Source organism: Myxocyprinus asiaticus, chromosome 31, assembly GCF_019703515.2.
Source record: "Myxocyprinus asiaticus isolate MX2 ecotype Aquarium Trade chromosome 31, UBuf_Myxa_2, whole genome shotgun sequence".
Classification (NCBI taxonomy): domain Eukaryota; kingdom Metazoa; phylum Chordata; class Actinopteri; order Cypriniformes; family Catostomidae; genus Myxocyprinus; species Myxocyprinus asiaticus.
Genome location: NC_059374.1, coordinates 29,020,645 through 29,039,387, shown reverse-complemented (window position 1 = coordinate 29,039,387; position 18,743 = coordinate 29,020,645). Strand labels below are relative to the sequence as shown.

Genomic DNA, 18,743 nt, shown 5'->3' with positions numbered 1-18,743 from the left:
GGGTAAAACTCCCTCTGTTGCAGGGGCTAAAGGCCCCCATAAAACACATTGTTTTTTTAAGTGGGGCGAATAGATTTGTTATGAAAAATGTACAAAGTGGGCTCACATTGACTGATCCAATCACAATGGAGATTAATTTGTTTATAGACACTTGAGATGTTATGAAATGCCAAATGCGATTGAAATTAACGGGAAATTGTTAACACTTTTGTGAAGTGGTTGTTTTGAATAGAGGCTGACCGATAGTGGATTTTGCCGATACTGATAACTAAGGTGGTGGGAAAGGCAGCTAAACCATTAATCGACAGATATTTTTTTAAATCAATATATAAAATGTAAAAATATATATATAAAATGTAAAAAAAAATATAATATATATATATATATATATATATATATATATATATATATATATATATATATATTCTTTCTTTCTATGGATTTACTATCTTTATACACTACCGGTCAAAAGTTTTGAAACACTTACTCATTCTTTATTATAATTTTTTCCACATTTTAGAATAATATTAAAGTCATTAAAACTATGGAATAAGATAAATGGAACTATGGGAATTATGTTGTGACTAAACAAAATCCAAAATAAATCAAAACTGTGTTATATTTTAGCATCTTCAAAGTAGTCACCCTTTACCTAGAATTTTCAGACATGTACTCTTGACATTTTCTCAACCAAATTCTTGAGGTATCACCCTGGGATGCTTTTTAAACAGTATTGAAGGAGTTCCCATCTATGTTGGGCACTTATTGGCCCATTTCAAATACTTTTTTTTTTTTAATTACATTTTAGATTTATAATGAAATAAATTAATATGGTGGCACAAATATATTTTTGTCTACAAAACTAATTTCAATCATTTAAGGATACACCTTCAGATCAAAAGATTTTTAAGATCATGAGAATCATTTCAGTCAAGTGTTTCAAAACTTTTGACCGGTAGTGTATGTTATTGTATTTACTATATACAAAGAGTCCAAAATGAATACAATCCCAGATGCAGTTTTTTTTTTTTGTTCAACCAAATCCAAGAATAACCAGAAAAAAATGAATATTTGGTGCATAACGTGGGACTTTTAAGTATAAAGCCTGAAGCACACCGGGGACTCATATTTTGAAAAAACTATCGGCAACTATCTACATAGATTTTTGCAGATAACTGATAGTAAAAAAAATAAAAATAAAAAAATAAAATAAAAATATCGGCACTGATTAATCAATATATTGGTCTACCTCTAGTTTTAAATACACATTGTCTTCATTTGTTACTCAAAAGAGCATCTTGCTGTCTCAGATGTTTTTGCCTAAGTTGACAAATTTTGTCCTATAACCATTGTTACTGTATTTACATAATATCACTAACTGTGATAATTGTAAATCCTTGAATACTACTATTCTGATGCTAGTGAAACTTTGTAATATGGCACTTTTCGTACCACTGTCTCCTTAAGATGATTCGCTTAAAATGTATTCCTCTTTTGTAAGTTGCTTTGGATAAAAGCGTCTGCCAAATGAATAAATGTAAATGTAAATGTAAACCCCCTGGGCACCTTTTACCCCAAATGTGAGGCCCTTTTACCCTGCGTTGTGGGTAAAAAGGCTCCCTTGCCATCTTTTTGTAAGAAAATGAATTTTAATCAAAACAGCCTTCCATTTTTATTTCTTTTTACAAAATTTTTATAATGTTGCATAACTTCAATAATTCAATACAAATAAATGTGTATACTTTCAAACCAGAAAAAAAGCAAATTTTCCTTTAAGATGTGCCTTTAGGCCTGTTGTACCCTAATATATATTATGCAATCTAATATGTTAATTACATTACATCACAGTTTGTCACTGGAGACTAATACCAAATTAAGATAACTTATATTGTAGTATTTATAACTCTTAATTTTTATTTTTTACTGTCAATTGTATTTTTGCAGATTAAAATTTTTCATACAAGGTGACATGTTGCATTATCATCTTACACCACCAGAGGGAGCTAAGCAGTAAACTCAAGTACCACTGTGATGCTGAGGGTGAGTCAGTGATTCACTGGGCGGGTCTTCTATCAGAAGGCGAGGATGCTTGAGGATGCGATGCATTTATCAGGAAATTTGCCATTTATTTACTAATATTTACTAATATAAAGGCGTCATATTGCTCAACAAACATCGCTTTACCTACGCTTTCGCGGGCTTCACCCAAAATCTCTCCGAGGGTGACAAAAGGAAACTGGAAATATTTGTCTTTGTCTGCCAAAACCTAATTCGCTGACGGCGGTGCACAGCAACACAACCGGTTAATGTCGTTTAACCGTAAATATAAGGAAACAACAGGCCTATAATTGTTTCTTTGTCATATTTGAAGCAAAGGAATAAAAAATACAAAGAAACGCCAGAACTGTTGTTGTGTGCTCAATAAAATAATCCTCACAAGGACACTGCAGCACCTGTTTCTTTAAGAAACAGCTGGTAGATGTTTTTATCCATTGTCTTTTACCTCAGCAAGATCTGCCGTTATTTCTCCATGTTTAGCTCAGAAAGACTCTCGGTTCCTGAATATGTCAGTCGGTTGCACCCCCGGAGGACGGTCTCTGACCCTAAGGCCGTCTCTCCAGGCATCAGCACCGACGTCCAGATCGTGTTGGACGGCTCTCTCCCTGCGCTGCGCTCCGCAATCAAAACACTAAAGTCTTCTAAAGATACTGGAGATCTGGATGAGACCCGCCGGGCCATTGCCGAAACTTTCCAGCTGGTTGAAGAGGCTTGGGTGCTTCCCACGGTGGGCCGACAGGTCGCAGAGGAGATCTGCATCAGAATCCGGTTGGATGGAGGTCTAGAGTTACTCTTGCAGTTGCTTCAGACACCTGCTGTAGAAATTACCTATGAGTCTGCCAAGCTCCTTGAGCAGATTTTGGTCTCAGAAAACAGGTAAGGAACAGCTTGTCCTTAGTAATGAAGTACGCTATTTAAAGCTGAAGTATGTAACCTTTTCACGTGGTTATCCTTTCCCAGCTTAATATGCAGAGACAACTAGAAGTAAGCCATTTTAAGGTTAATTTTCTTAAAACCTGTAAACAAAGTGTCCCTGTTGCGCTTTGAAAAATCCTGTTTGTTTTGAGAGACCTGTTTAGACTCCGCCCACCAAAAATTACTCAACCAATGACGTGAGTTGGAGGCGGGACTATCTCTTTGTTTGACCAACGGCAGGTATTCAAAAAGCTGTTTCGAAAACATTGTTTATTTTTGCAATTTCATTGGGTGGCACTAGTGCAGAAATTGCATACTTCAGCTTTAACTTTGTGCACTTTTAGCACTGTGACTTTTAGAAAGCGTTTGGAAATTACATTTTTAGCGTTTTTGAAATTTGTAAAAGTCTTGCTAAGGCTAATTTCATAGCTAACATTTTATGTTTCCTGAATACAGACAATAAAATAATATTTGTATTATAAATAATAATAATACTCCGCTCACAAGGGATATTTACTTTGAATTTTCTTTGTTTTCTTAAAATCACTCGTCTCATATTTAATTTCAACCATTCATTTTACTGGCACTTTAGTACACTACCTTAAAAAAAAAAAAGGGTCAAAATTGTTTGGTGGGGTGGAAATGACACCACAACTGTGGGACTGTCGTAATTTTGGAAAGAAATCCAGTGATTTTTTAAGAAATCATTTTCTCACAGTAAATATTTAAATGGTTTGTTTAGATTATCATAGTTTTAAACATGTAATATATATATATATATATATATATATATATATATATATATATATATATATATATATATATATTTTTTTTTTTTTTTTTTTTTTAAATAATGGATTTTCAGTCTAATATTGAAAGTCTGGGTCTGGGACAAGGCTAAAAGAGTTAAATCTGTACATACAAAGTGTTTGAAAAGTAACAAAATAAATGATGGCCTGGTAAAGAGTTTCAAATGACAGTTTTAATGAGACCTTCATATAACACAAAGTAGAAATCGGTTCGTTTTAGTAAAAAAATAAACCCTGGGACATGAAATTGGCAGAAATGGAAGAAACACCCTTATGTACAGTGTCCCAAAAAGAACACTTTAGTGACACTTTAAATGTATCTGAACTGCATTGCATTAGAATACAAAATATCAAACAAACTGGCATTTATAATAAATTCTGCACAATCACAATTTTGAAAATATTTCACAAAATAAATGTTTGGTTTTGTTTTGAAATAGTACACTTTCTGGTTGTCAAACAATACTTGAACATGTTATGAACCACTCTTGTGCTTACTTTGCTGGGGTACCTGCATGAATTAGGCACTGACTTCATACATCCACTAAAAATGACCATGGGACCAGTTGCTCAGCAGTAAGATGCTCCTTGGTTTGACATTTTCCTGTCTAATATAAATTAAATCCATCAATTTTAAATGTGGCTTAAGTGTCCAAAATAAATTTTGGGGCTACTGTATTATGTTTGTTTTATAAGCATCTACACATATCCCAATTGCTATTTTAAATGCTTCTCTTTGTAATTCTCTGCAGGGACTATGTGGCACGCATGGGACTCGGTGTCATACTGAACCTCACCCGTGAGCAGGAGGATGCCCAGCTGGCACGAAGCGTGTCGGGTATCCTCGAGCACATGTTTAAACACACAGAGGAGACATCTGCCCAGCTCATCACTCACGGAGCACTGGATGCTCTGCTGTATTGGTGCCGTGGAACAGACCCAACTGTACTACGCCACTGCGCTGTGGCACTGGCTAACTGCGCTATGTATGGTGGGCATCAGTGTCAAAGGCTGATGATCGAAAAACAGGCGGCCGATTGGCTGTTCCCTCTGGCTTTCTCCAAAGAGGACGAACTGATCCGTTTCTATGCCTGTCTGGCTGTGGCTGTGCTGGCAGCTAACAGGGAGATTGAGAAAGAGGTGGTGAAGTCTGGCACGCTGGAGCTGGTGGAGCCCTTCATCGCCTCGTTAGACCCTGATGAGTTTGCACGCAACCTTTTGGATAGCGCAGACAGTATGCAGGGCCGCACAGCTGCAGATCTGCAACACTTGCTGCCTCTGCTGGATGGCACACGGCTCGAGGGGAAATGCATTGCAGCATTCTACCTGTGCGTGGAGACTAGTATAAAATCCCGTCAACGTAATACCAAGGTCAGGCAAACACTATATTCAGTTCACTTCAAAGACAGCATGTAAGGACATGGCAATTGTACAGATCTAGTTCCATATAGATGAATTGCAGGAGTAGTTCATTAAAAAAAAAAAAAAAATTCTTTCATCATTTACTCACTTTCATGTTGTTCCAAACCTGTATGACCTTCTTTCTTCTGTGGAACACAAAACGAGAAATGTAAAAGAAAGTACTCGTCACTTTTAATGAAAGAACAAATTGGTAACACTTTACAATAAGGTTAATTTGTTAACATTAGTTAACATTTGTTAATGTGAACTAACAATGAAAAATACTTTTACAGCATTTATTAATCTTGGTTCATGTTAATTTCAGTTTATAGTAACACATGTTTAAATCGAAAGTTGTAGATGTTAACATTAGTTAATGCACTATGAACTAACATGAACTAACAATAAACAATTGTAATTTTTATGAACTAACATTAACAAAAATTAAATAAAGCCTGTAAAAAATATATTGTTAACTGTTAGTTCATGATACCTAATGCATTAACTAATGTTAATGAATGGAACCTTATTGTAAAATGTTACAGATGAATACAATTTTAGCTCCTCAGCACTTGGAATATAGTGCATGATTCGCATGGACTACTTTTATGAAACTTTTCTGGTGCTATTTTTGTCATTTTGGTGCTCGACGGCATAGGTATCCATTCACTTTCCTTATATGGAAAAGAGTGGCCAGTACTTTCCTCAACATTTCTCCTTTTGCGTTCTATGGAAGAAAGAAAGTCAAATGGGTTTGTAATGATATGAGGTTGAGTTAAAGTTATAGAATTGTAATTTTGGGGTGAACTTTCTCTCGAATTTCAATTTTATATTCAGTCTGTATATTTTTTTCCTGGATTTTTGTACTCAGATATTTCAGGAGATTGGGGCTGTTCAGAGTCTTAAGAGAATTGTCATGTACTCCAGTAATGGCACAGTTTGCTCTCTGGCTAAGCGGGCCCTCACGATGATGGGCGAGGATGTCCCGCGTCGTATCCTTTCATCTGTACCCAACTGGAAGAGTGGAGAGGTACAGACCTGGCTGCAGCAGATTGGCTTCAGTGCATTCAGTGATCAGTTTCAGGTTTGTACACAGCTCCCATTTCCTGCTGAACAAGATAAAGGTGCCGGGTATAATACCATATTTCCCTTACTCAGTCCCACTGCCGCTGTCTGCTACTTCAGTATTATTACGAAAATGACTTTCTAAAGATTTCCAGTAGACAGAAAACATGGGTTGTGAAACAACAAGCCACGTGATAAGATGCGTGGGTTGACGGTCTCAGACGCGGAGGCAACCGGGATTTGTCCTCTGCCACCCAGACTGAGGCGAATCACTACGCGACCACAAGGACTTAATAGCACATTGGGAATTGGGCATTCCAAATTAAAAAAAAAAAAAAGGGATAGTTTACCATTCTGTCATCATTTACTTAACCTTATGTTGTTCCAAACCCATATGTCTGTCTTCTGTGATGACAGAATTTTCATGTTTTGGTTAACTATCCCTTTCAGACAATATAAGCTATTAAACAGACTGTACGTTTATCCCTCACAGCCTTGTTTTCGTTCAGGTTAAGTTAAATATGGTGACTAAGATGACTAAGGTCTATTAGATACAGTTATAGGCAAGGCCTATATTCTGTCTTGTTTGTTGTTTGTTGACAGTAGTAGTCTTGTGGGCATATGTGTAGTTTTTAGTGTAGCTGTTGAGTACAGACTTGATCATGTTTTTGTGCACTGTGTGTCTCAGGAGCTGCAGGTGGATGGAGATCTACTGCTTACTATTACAGAACAAGATCTGATCCATGATCTGGGCATGAATTCTGGGCTCACTCGCAAGAGGTCAGTATTATCAATTGTTTAAAAAAAATCTTTGTTTTAATGGATAGTTCACCATTTACTGACCCTTGTGTCATTCCAAACTCGTATGTCTTTCTTTTGTTCTGTGGAACACAAATAGAGATGTTAGGCAGAATGTTAGCCTCAGCCACCATTCAATTTCATTGTATGGAATAAAGAGTTGCAAAAGTGAGAGAAAGTGAGATACATCTCCTTTTTGTGTTTCAAAGAAGTCATACAGGTTTGGAACAACATGAGGGTGAGTAAATGACAGAATTTAAAAAAAATATTTAAACACATTTACATAAAAGTGATTGGTAGCACTTTACAATAAGGTTCTATTTGTTTACATTAGTTAATGCATTAGGTATCAAGAACAAACAATGAACAATATATATTTTACAGCATTTATTAATCTTAATGTATTAACTAATGTTAACATATACAACTTTTGATTTAAAAAATGTATTAGTAAATGTTGAAATTAACATTCATTGTTAGTTCATGTTAACTAATTTTGTTAGCAAATGGAACCTTAAAGTGTTACCAAGTGATTTTTGTTACATTATTGTAACAGTTTTCCAATTTCACTAAGCAATATATTATTGTAAACTGTAGCAATTCTGTGTAGGTTTCTAAGAGACCTGCGTGTACTGAAGACCTACGCCAACTACTCCACATGTGACCCTAATAACTTGGCAGACTTACTGGCGGACATAGACCCACGATTCCTTCAGTACACCTATGGCCTGGTTCAGTCAGGTGTTGATCGGAAAAATATCGCCCATATTACAGACCAACAGCTGCAGTTGGACTGCCACATAGAGAATGGCATCCATCGTGCCAAGATTCTCTCTGCCACCTGCCATCCTGCTAAACCCTGCTTAACTGACTCCCAGCCTGCTGGTCCTGATGTATTCATCAGCTACCGTCGCACCACTGGGTCACAGCTTGCCAGGTTAGACTACACATGGCATGGCTTTCATCCAGATATTATAATTAACTTTACAATAATTCCTGTACTGGGTTGCCCATGTCCTACTTTAATGTCAGTGTAAAGATTTGTACTCGAATGTCTGACTTGACTGTATTTTAAAGTCTACAACTGTTTCTGTGTGCAGACAGGAAACCTTTCTAACATTCAACCATCATTACATGGCTCACTGAAATATTTGATTCTGATTGGTCAATTATGGTAAAATATTTTTGTATAATGGCCGCTAAAATGTTTATTGGACTTGCAACCAATCTCCTATATTGTGCTGGTGTCTCATAGCCCTCCGCTGTCTCGAATTCTCACATAATAAAATTTTAAATCTGAATTTTAGGGGTAACACTTTACAGTAAGGTTTCATTTGTTAACATTAGTTAATGCATTAGGTATCATGAACTAACAATGAGCGATATTTTTTTTTACAGCATTTATTAATCTTTGTTAATGCTAGTTAATAATGAAAACACAGTTATTCATTGTTAGTTCATAATGCATTAACTAATGTTAACATATACAACATTCGATTTTAAAAGTGTATTACTATATTAAAGGGATAGTAAACCCAAGAATTCAAATTCTCTCATCATTTAATCTTCCTCATGCCATCCCAGATGTGTATGACTTTCTTTCATCTGCTGAACACAAACAAAGATTTTTAGAAGAATATCTCAGCTCTGCAAGTGAATGGTGGCCAGAACTTTTAAGCTTCAAAAATCACATAAAGGCAGCATAAAAGTAATGCATATGACACCAGTGGTTTAATATACACTGACGGCTAATAGTTTGGAATAATTTACAGATTTTGCTGTTTTGGAGGGAAATTGGTACTTTAATTCATCAAAGTGACATTCAGCTGATCATAAAGTATAGTCAGGACATTACTGATGTACAAAACATCACCATCACTATTTGAAAAAAGTCATTTTTGATCAAATCTAGACAGGCCCCATTTCCAGCAGCCATCACTCCAACACCTTATCCTTGAGTAATCATGCTAAATTGGTAATATGGTACTAGAAAATCACTTGCCATTATAACAAAAACCAAAGCTACTTGGTTCATTAAATGAAGCTTAATATTGTCTTTGTTTTTGAGTTGCCACAGTATGCAATAGACTGGCATGTCTTAAGGTCAATTTTAGGTCCAAAATGGCAAACAAGAAACAGCTTTCTCTAGAAACTGGTCAGTCAATCATTGTTTTGATGAATGAAGGCTATACAATGCTTGAAATTTCCAAAAAACTTAAGATTTCATACAAAGGTGTACACTACAGTCTTCAAAGACAAAGGACAACTGGCTCTAACAAGGACAGAAAGAGATGTGGGAGGCCAGATGTACAACTAAACAAAAGGATAATTACATCAGTGTCTCTAGTTTGAGAAATAGATGCCTCACATGTCCTCAGCTGACATCTTCATTGAATTCTACCCCCTCAACACCAGTTTCATGTACAACAGTAAAGAGAAGACTCAGGGGTACAGGCCTTATGGGAAGAATTGCAAAGAAAAAGCCACTTTTGAAACAGAAAAACAAAAAGAAAAGGTTAGAGTGGGCAAAGAAACACAGACACTGGACAACAGATAATTGGAAAAGAGTGTTATGGATCTTAACCCCATTGAGCATTTGTTGGATCAGCTAGACTGTAAGTTGCCTGAGAAGTGCCCGACAAGACAGCCACATCTATGGCAAGTGCTACAGGAAGCGTGGGGTGAAATGTCACCTGAGTATCTGGACAAACTGACAGCTAGAATGCCAAGGATCTGCAAAGCTGTCATTGCTGCACATGGAGGATGTTTTTTGATGAGAACTCTTTGAAGTAGTTTAAGTTCTGAGCATTTTTTTCAAATTATAATAGTAATTTTTCATGTTATTAATGTCCTGATTATACATTGTGATCTGTTGAATGCCACTTTGCTGAATAAAAGTAACAATTTCTTTCCATAAGAGCAAAATCTGTACATTATTCCAAACTTTTGGCTGCCAGTGTATGTCTTCTGAAGCAATGCAGTCACTTAAGGTGAGAAACAGATCAATATTTCAATCCTTTTTTACTATAAATCTACACTTTCACTTTCTCACCCGCACCTATCGTATCGCTTGGGTCTTATGGATTACTTTTATGCTGCCTTTGTGATTTTTGGAGCTTTAAAGATCTGGTCACCATTCACTTGCATTGAAAGGACCTACAGAGCAAAGGTATTCTTCTAAAAATCTTAATTTGTGTTCAGCAGAAGAAAGAAAGTCATACACAACTGGGATGACATGAGGGTGAGTAAATGATGAGAGAATTTTCCTTGAACTATCTCTCTATAAATGCTGTAAAAGTATTGTTCATTGTTTGTTCATGTTACCTAGTGTTGTTAACTACTGCTAACAAATAGAACCTTATTGTAAAGTGGTACCATTTTAGGTTCATATGTCATGAGTAGCCGTGTAATGAGCGGGATAATGTACATTTGGCTCTCTGTTGCCTGTCAGGTACCTGAATAATCTGTCAGGGTTTATTTTGCAATAATGACTGGGCTGAAAGTACATTATTCCTTACTAAATTAAAGTGAAAGATGTGAGTTTGAATGCTTCAGTGGCATGTGTGGACCAATGCAGAACCCATTAACCCATGCAGAAAACAAAAGTTCCTGACCCAGTGTTATCTGTTCTCTTTCTCTGCAGCCTGCTAAAGGTGCATCTACAATTACGTGGTTTCAGTGTCTTCATCGATGTGGAGAAGCTAGAGGCTGGCAGGTTTGAAGAGAAGCTGATCACGAGCGTGCAGCGTGCACGCAACTTCATCTTAGTGCTTTCAGCCAATGCACTGGACAAATGCATGGGGGATGTTGCCATGAAGGACTGGGTACATAAGGTCAGAAACATAAATCCCCTTAATCAAGCTGCACTTAGAAATGGCCTCTTTATTCTGATCAATGTTTAGGTGATTGTACAAATGCTGCAATTTGATTGGACAATTCACTGTCATGGAGTTCATTACCTGAATCTCTTCAAGAGAATCCAATTTTTTCTCTCAAAACAAGCAAAAACGTCCTTCTGCCAACACCTTTAATAATGTAATTATATGTATTAATACTGTTAATTTGACATGCAAAGCTAAACATTTTAATTTGTGCTATCTGCAGGAGATTGTCACTGCTTTAAATGGAAAGAAGAACATCATCCCTGTCACTGATAACTTCATTTGGCCCGATCCGGCCTCTCTGCCTGAGGATATGAGCACCATTCTCAAATTTAATGGCATTAAGTGAGTCAACACTCTGCCTGACTAAACATGTTGGTGCCAAGTCAGCAACACTATGCTTTACAATATATAGCTATTTTGTTTCTAATCTAGTTTATGCTTTCTCAGGAACCAGCTTTATTTAAAACTGTACATCTTCACCAGAATCTGATCCAATAGTTTAACTTCTATTATCGCACATATTTCAAAGTGAAACAGGACACAGTGGCAAGGAAAAGTATGTGAACATTTTGGAATTAGTTGGTTTTCTGCATTTATTGCTCATAAAATGTGATCTTCATTAAAGTCACAAGTATAGACAAAGCACAATGTGCTTAAGCTAACAACACACAAAAACTTATAATCTTTCATGTCTTTATTGAACACGTCCATTAAGTACTGTGGAAAGTGAATCCCTAGGCTAAAAATGAAAAAAAAAAAGAAAAAGCTAATTAGTGTCAGATGGCAAACTTGGAATCCAATTAATGAAACGAGATTGAAGGTGTGGATTATAGCTACTTTCACTTATAAAAAGCACTCAAACATTTTGAGCTTGCTATTCACAAGAAGCATCTGCTGATGTGGACCATGCCTTACAAAAAAGAGATTTCAGAAGACCTACGATCAAGAATTGTTGCTTTGCATAAAGTTGGAAAGGGTTATAAAGTTATCTTGGAGAGCTTAGATATTCATCTGTCCAATTTAGACAAATAGTCTATAAATGGAGATGATATAGTACTGTGGCTACTCTCCCTAGAAGTGGCTGTCCAGCCAAGAAGACTCAAAGGGCACATTGCAGAATGTTCAATGAGATGCAAAGAACCCTAGAGTGACAGCTAAAGATTGAAGGAATCATTGGAACTGGTTAACATTTCTGTTCATGAATCTACTATACAGAAAATGTTAAACAGGCGGCTTCCTTTGTGGTGTCCATGGCAGGACTCCTTTCCAACAAAAACATTGCTGCATGCCAGAAATTTGCCAAAGACTACCTTGACACTCCACAATGCTACTGGTAAATGGTTTTGTGGACTAATGAAAGAAAGGTTGAATTGTTTGTGAAGAACACGCAGAACTATGGCGTAAAAAGGGCACTACATACCAACATGAAAGCATTGAATAAATACGGGGTGCGGTTTGTCCTGTATTTATGCTGGTCCAATGGCGTCACCTCAAAATCATTCAAGATCATTAAATTAACCTTGATATTCCTTGGAAATTGTGCCTATGATGGGTAAGGGACTGTCTAAAAAGTTCTCACATTGTGCTAAAACGTGCAAAAACTGGAGGGTGTGGTAAGGGACTATCTGAAAACTTCAGTCAGCAGCACTAAAGCTGCAAATATTGGGCAATAGATATTAGGCTGCTATATTATAAGCATATAAACATAACTAGATTAATTTAGTGTGGAATGACCTAAAGAGAGCCGTTTACACCAGATATCATTAGAATATGGCTGAGCTGAAGCAATTCTGTAAGGAAGAATGGTCCAAAATTCCTTAAGAATGTTGTGCAGGTCTAATCCGCTACTACCGGAAATGTTTGGTTGAGATTATTGCTGCCAAAGGAGGATTGACCAGATATTAAATCCTATGGTTCACTTACTTTTTCCACAGCACTGTGAATGTTTAATGGGATGTGTTCAATAAAGATATGAAAATTATAATTGCTTGTGTATTGTTAGCTTAAGCACATTGTGCTTTGTCTATACTTGTGACTTTGATGAAATGAGATCACATTTTATGAATTAATGCAGAAAATTAGCCAATTCCAAAGGGTTCACATACTTTTACTTGCCACTGTATTCAACAAAACTTGAGTTAATTGATTGGAAATGGAATGGATCATAAGAAGTGTGCGTAAAATACCAGAATTGAGCCACTTGATTGAAGAGGTTAAGTAAGAGCAATTTGTGACGTCTGCCAAAAAGGTTATTATATTTTGATAAAAGATGTGAGCCACAAAAAGAACTTCAATGTGCTTCATGAAAGGAAATTGGGTCAATTTGTATTTCACAATTTGTATGCAAATTTAATTTAATTTCTATGTTGACTGATGTTTAACTGATCTAAATCTCTTCTTTCAATAACACAGGTGGTCCCATGAGTATCAGGAAGCCACTATTGAAAAGATTCTGCGTTTCCTTCAAGGATGCCCCAGCCTAGAGAACCCAGAAAAAACAGCAAAAACAGACAAAAAAGATCCACATAAGAAATAAGACATCTGTCCATTTATAAAACCTTATATCATAATGCATGATATGTATAGGCCTTCCAAATAATGACCACCATGTAAACAAGAACACTCCTGTTTACCACTCAGAGGCCAGTATTTCCTTTGCCAGTATGCATGTAGCTGGAGAAAAAAAATAAGCGTAACATGTCTGAAGACACAAGTGGCTTTTCCATCATATATTCCAGAATATTCCTGGTTATTTACAACTCAGTGTAGCCATACATAGACATTAAATTGTAAATAACCTGAAATATTCACGGCTCCATCCACTGGACCGGGTCTGGTGTTCCCTTTTTAATGAGATCAGTCAGCAGGCTGGTGACATCCGAATATTTAGGTACAAACCTACGGTAATAGCCAGTCAACCCCAGGAATTGTCTCACCTCCTTTTTGGTCTTGGGTCTCGGACAAGGCGCAATAGTTGCTGTTTTATCAATTTGGGGATGCATTTGTCCATGACCCAAGTGGAAACCCAGATACCGTACTTTCACCCATTCAATTGCACACATCCTCGGATTTGTTGTGAGTCCCACCCGTCTCAGTGATCTCAGGACGGCCCTCAGATGCTGGATATGCCACTGCCAATCATTGCTATAAATAATATCATCCAGGTAGGCAGCTGCATATGCAGCGTGTGGGCGGAGAATTTTGTCCATGAGTCGTTGAAACGTAGCCGGGGCCCCAAACAAACTGAACGGAAGGGTAATGAATTGGTGTAAGCCAAACGGAGTGGAAAATGTAGTTTTTTCTCGGGAAGGGGATCTGCCAATAACCCTTCGTTAAATCCAGTGTCGAATAAAAGTGAGCCGCACCTAACCGATCGAGCAGTTCGTCAATGCGAGGCATTAGGAAGGCATCAAATTTAGACATCGTGTTAACTCTTCTATAATCCACAAAAAACTGGACTGACCCGTCGGACTTCGGTACCAAAACCACTGGGCTGGCGCAGTCACTGTGGGACTCCTCGATCACACCTATATCAAGCTTGGCCGTGAGTTCTTCCCAGACCACTTTTTTCTTGTGCGGACCACCACTCCTGGAGTCCTCTCAATGTGATGTTCTATGACATTCGTACGACCGGGTAGAGCTGAAAACACGTTCTCAAAACTCCTATGGCAACCTGGCAACCTTACTGATTTGGGACAGTGAGAGGTGGCCTCCACAGGTAACTGGGGTGGTTTGATGGGCAATTTTTGATTCAACCTCCGGACCTATCTCCGCCCTCTCTGATACGACCGTAGCAAAAGCCACGGGTACCACCTCTCTCCGGGGTTTTAGGAGATTCAGGTGGTAAATTTGCCGTGCTCCACCTCTATCCATTCATTTTACCTCATAGTCGACTTCCCCAACTCGCCGTGTGACCTCAAAAGGCCCTTGCCACTTGGCTAATAATTTAGAACTTGATGTGGGTAATAACATGAGGTCCTTATCTCCCTGTGAGAATTCCCATAGCAGAGTGCCCCTATTATACAGCCGGGACTGCTGTTCCTGGGCCTGAAGCAAACTCTCCTGTGTTAGTTGCCCCAATGTTTGGAGTTTTGCTCTCAGGTCCAGAACGTATCGAATTTCATTCTTACTCTCTGAAGGTCCCTCCTCCTAATTTATCCTCAGAACATCTAGGATGCCCCGAGGCTTGCAGCCATAAAATAATTCAAAGGGGGAAAACCCCGTGGAGGCCTGTGGGACCTCTCGTACTGCAAATAACAGGGGTTCTAGCCACTTATCCCAAATTTCGAAAATCTTCATGTACGAACTTACGAACCATATTTTTAAGGGTCAAATTAAATTGCTCGACCAGGCCATCTGTCTGAGGATGGTAAACACTGGTGCGGATCGACTTAATCCCCAGTAGTTCATAAAGTTCATGGAGTGTACGTGACATAAACAAGGTGCCCTGATCAGTTAGAATCTCTTTCGGGATCCCAACTCAGGAGATAATTTTAAAGAGTGCCTCCGCAACACTGCATGCTGAAATGTTGTGCAAAGGCACTGCTTCAGGATATCGCATTGCATAATCCACCAAGACTAATACAAAGAGATGTCCTCATGCCGTCCTTTCTAATGGGAGTGGCCGGTGGATTCACCAACTGACATTCGCGACATGCAGCACACCACCTGTGTACATCCCCGCGAATGCGCGGCCAATATAAATGGGCCATGAGACGGTACAGTGTCTTATCTTGCCCAAAATGTCCCACCATCGGATATTATGAGCCGCCTGGTAAACTATTTAAAGGCTTTTCGGAACTAACAACTGTGTTGTATTTTCTTTTGTTTGGCCGTCCTGCGTCACCCGATACAACCGGTCTTTAATAATTGAAAAGTAGGGGTAGGAGAGCGCAGTGCCAGGTTCAAGCTGTTGAACATCAGTTACTCTCACTTGGTCAAAGTCGTGCCTGAGAGACTCGTCTCTTGTCTGCTCCAGAGGGAAATCCCCCGGCGGTCGAGGCGGAGCCATTTCTATGACTCAGGAATTTTAATAGATGTCTGCATTATCAATAGTATTAATGATAAGCATAGTTGCTCTCTAATATTTATATACAAGACAAAATAAGATAATCTTTGCTTTTGTTGCATTATTGATTCAACATTTATGTACATTAATGAAAAAGCCTTATGAAACATTGAACATACATGAACTTTGACCTTTTTGGATTTGATTTGCAGTAAGTAATATAGAGGTCTGAATATTGTAGTGAACTGTTGATCTTACGTGACTGGCTTCAGGTATGTGCAGTTTATTACACAGGTTGTTACAAGTAATTTACTACATTATGAGTTAGGTTTGCATATTCTACAAGTACTAAGTTTTCACATCTGCAGATATTCCATTTATCACACCGGTTCATGAAACTCAAATCAAGTGTAAATCATTATGGTCATAAATCACCTCAAAACAGTATTAGAAAATATCCCATTAGATAGTATCATGATTTCAAATATGGCTTTAGGGACTTAGGATTTGCTAGAATAATATGCATTAAGTTAATGGTATATTTTCACTGTGAATAAGGTGTACCCAAATCACACAAGGTAAGATCTAATGAACATTAACACCTCAAGTTGTGCTCAGCTTTATCCTGCTTTTGGGCTCCCTACTGTCTTGTGATGTCTGTCTGGGTCTCTTAAGTAAAATACAATGCGTTTAGGAGGTATAAATCTGACTTGATCAAGTGCTTATGTACAAAATCTGTATAAAGACCTTTTTAAAAAAAAAATAAAAAGCAATAAAATGTGTTTTGGAAAAGATCCCTTTATTTTCCAAATTAGATTCACAAAAATGTGTGTGTTGCAGTGGAAGAAAATATTCTTGTTTAAAAACACTTTTAGACTAAGAGGAAGCATTAGATTTTAGTTTCTCTTTTCATTAGAATACTGATAGAATACAAAGTCTCCACTCACATCCACATAATTCTCACTTACTTGGCAGTTTTAACATTTCTGAAACATTTCATATGAGGAAGACTTTAAATTCAACAATACTGTGACCGACTGTCTCTGGTATACCAGTGACACATGTGGGTTAGGCTGTGATCAATTTCCCTGAGCTTGCAATATGGCTGTCAAGTAAACAGTCTTCACATAGGAACGTCGACACAGGGAACCATATTCCTCTTAATTGTTCAGTCAATACTGCTGATGTTTGAATCTGATGAGTTTGACATGGTAAAAATCAATTCATCACCATTATAATCTAAAAGTGGATTAAACTGCCCTTCAAAATAAGGAAATTCTAACTGAACACTATTCATATGTTTATGTGCCTTACCACTTTCACATTTAATTTAAAACTTATTAAAACATTAACAAAAGATTTAAAGAAATAAGACCATAATTTGAAAAATATTATATAAAAAAAAAAAAAAAAAAACTGACTTGACTTAAAAAAAAAAAAAAAAAAGTTCAACATAAATGTTTTCCACACGCACGGTATCGCGGATTGCGCATAGACTCTATAATGGCAGTCAGCTTTGTTCAATTAAAATCCCAGCTGTGCTGAAAATCCTGCCATAGTCTGGGACTTTCAGACACTAGGTCTTTGCTGTTGTGCACAGCTCAAACAGAATCACTGTCTTGAGCCTTCTTTGTTCCTCATCTCCTGGCAACCCAAGCCCCTGTATACATTATATGATAAAAGACAAAAATATGACATAAAAATGTTTTGTTTCTGTAGAAAAAAATAAAATAAAAAAAGTTTTAGTTGTCTATGTCTAAATTTGACAACTTTAAATAATGTATTTGATTAATTCAATCATAGATTGAGAGTCCGAACAACCATTTTAAAGCGATAGTTCACACAAAAATGAAAATTCTCTCATCATTAACTCACCCTCATGCCATCCCAAATGTTTATGACTTTTTTTCTTCTGCAGAACAAACAGATTTTTAGAAGAATATTTCAGCTCTGTTGGTCCATACAATGCAAGAACTTTTAAAGCTCCAAAAATCACATAAAGGCAGCATAAAAGTAATCCATATGACTCCAGTGGTTAAATCTGTCTTTAGAAGTGATATGATAGGTGTGGGTGAGAAACAGATCAATAATTAAGTCCTTTTTATTATAAATCTCCACTTTCACTTTCACATTCTGAAAGTAAAAGTGGAGATTTATAGCAAAAAATAATTTAAATATTGATCTGCTTCTCAACCCAAAGCGATTGCATCGCTTCAGAAGACATATTATACCACTGGAGATGTATGAATTACTTTTAGGCTGCCTTTATTTCATTTTTGGAGCTTGAAAGGTCTGGTCACCATTCACTTGCATTGTATGGACCTACAGATCTGGAATATTCTTCTAAAAATCTGTTTATGTTCTGCAGAAGAAAGAAAGTCATAAACATTTGGGATGGTATGAGGGTGAGTAAATGATGAGAACTGAAAGTTTTGGGTGAACTATCCCTTTAAGGAACTTACCCAATAATTCCAGCTGGAATGAGGAGGATAATGGCCCCCAAAAGGAAGGGGAAACCTTTCATGAAGAGTAAGGTGGCAGGGTACAGGGAGTTAAAAACCCCACTAGATACTAGTGAGCACAGACCTTCCACACACGCCACTGAAGCAAACAGAGCCCCTAAATCAAAGCAAAGGAAAACAAATTTACAAAACACAGATGGCCATTTCAAGTATGAAAATACTGTCCTCATTTACTCACCCTCATGATGTCCCAAACCGGTATATTGTTTTTTTTCCATGGAACACACAAGATGTTCGACAGAATGTTCAGTCTCAGTCACCATTCAATGAAAGTGAATGTTGA

General features: G+C 37.3%; 2 protein-coding genes across 3 annotated transcripts in view; one reads left to right on the top strand and one right to left on the bottom strand.

The window, feature by feature from the left end:
- Window positions 1-1,578: 1,578 nt before the first annotated feature.
- sarm1 (sterile alpha and TIR motif containing 1) lies at window positions 1,579-17,215 on the top strand. Its single transcript, XM_051665026.1, has 8 exons — window positions 1,579-2,934; window positions 4,535-5,153; window positions 6,055-6,267; window positions 6,937-7,028; window positions 7,657-7,983; window positions 10,690-10,879; window positions 11,151-11,272; window positions 13,343-17,215. Exons 1-8 carry the CDS (start codon window positions 2,480-2,482, stop codon window positions 13,464-13,466), a joined length of 2,142 nt encoding a protein of 713 aa, XP_051520986.1. The 5' UTR covers window positions 1,579-2,479; the 3' UTR covers window positions 13,467-17,215.
- Window positions 16,717-18,743, bottom strand: part of slc46a1 (solute carrier family 46 member 1) — a 23,860-nt gene continuing 21,833 nt past the window's right edge. The window contains exons 5-6 of one of the 2 annotated variants that reach the window (XM_051665029.1): window positions 18,401-18,557; window positions 16,717-17,598 (exon numbers count right to left, since the gene is read on the bottom strand). In XM_051665029.1, the coding sequence (XP_051520989.1) occupies window positions 17,550-17,598; window positions 18,401-18,557 (206 nt within the window). In that variant the 3' untranslated portion in view covers window positions 16,717-17,549. Of the gene's footprint in view, window positions 17,599-18,396; window positions 18,558-18,743 lie in introns of those variants that run through there. The other variant, XM_051665030.1, reaches the window with a different exon arrangement.

Bases quoted from the DNA above. Each gene is read 5' to 3' on its own strand.
- sarm1 (XM_051665026.1), top strand. From the start codon at position 2,480: ATGTTTTTATCCATTGTCTTTTACCTCAGCAAGATCTGCCGTTATTTC. The intron at 6,268-6,936 runs GTTTGTACACAG...TGTGTGTCTCAG, and splicing joins CATTCAGTGATCAGTTTCAG to GAGCTGCAGGTGGATGGAGA. The intron at 7,984-10,689 runs GTTAGACTACAC...CTTTCTCTGCAG, and splicing joins ACTGGGTCACAGCTTGCCAG to CCTGCTAAAGGTGCATCTAC.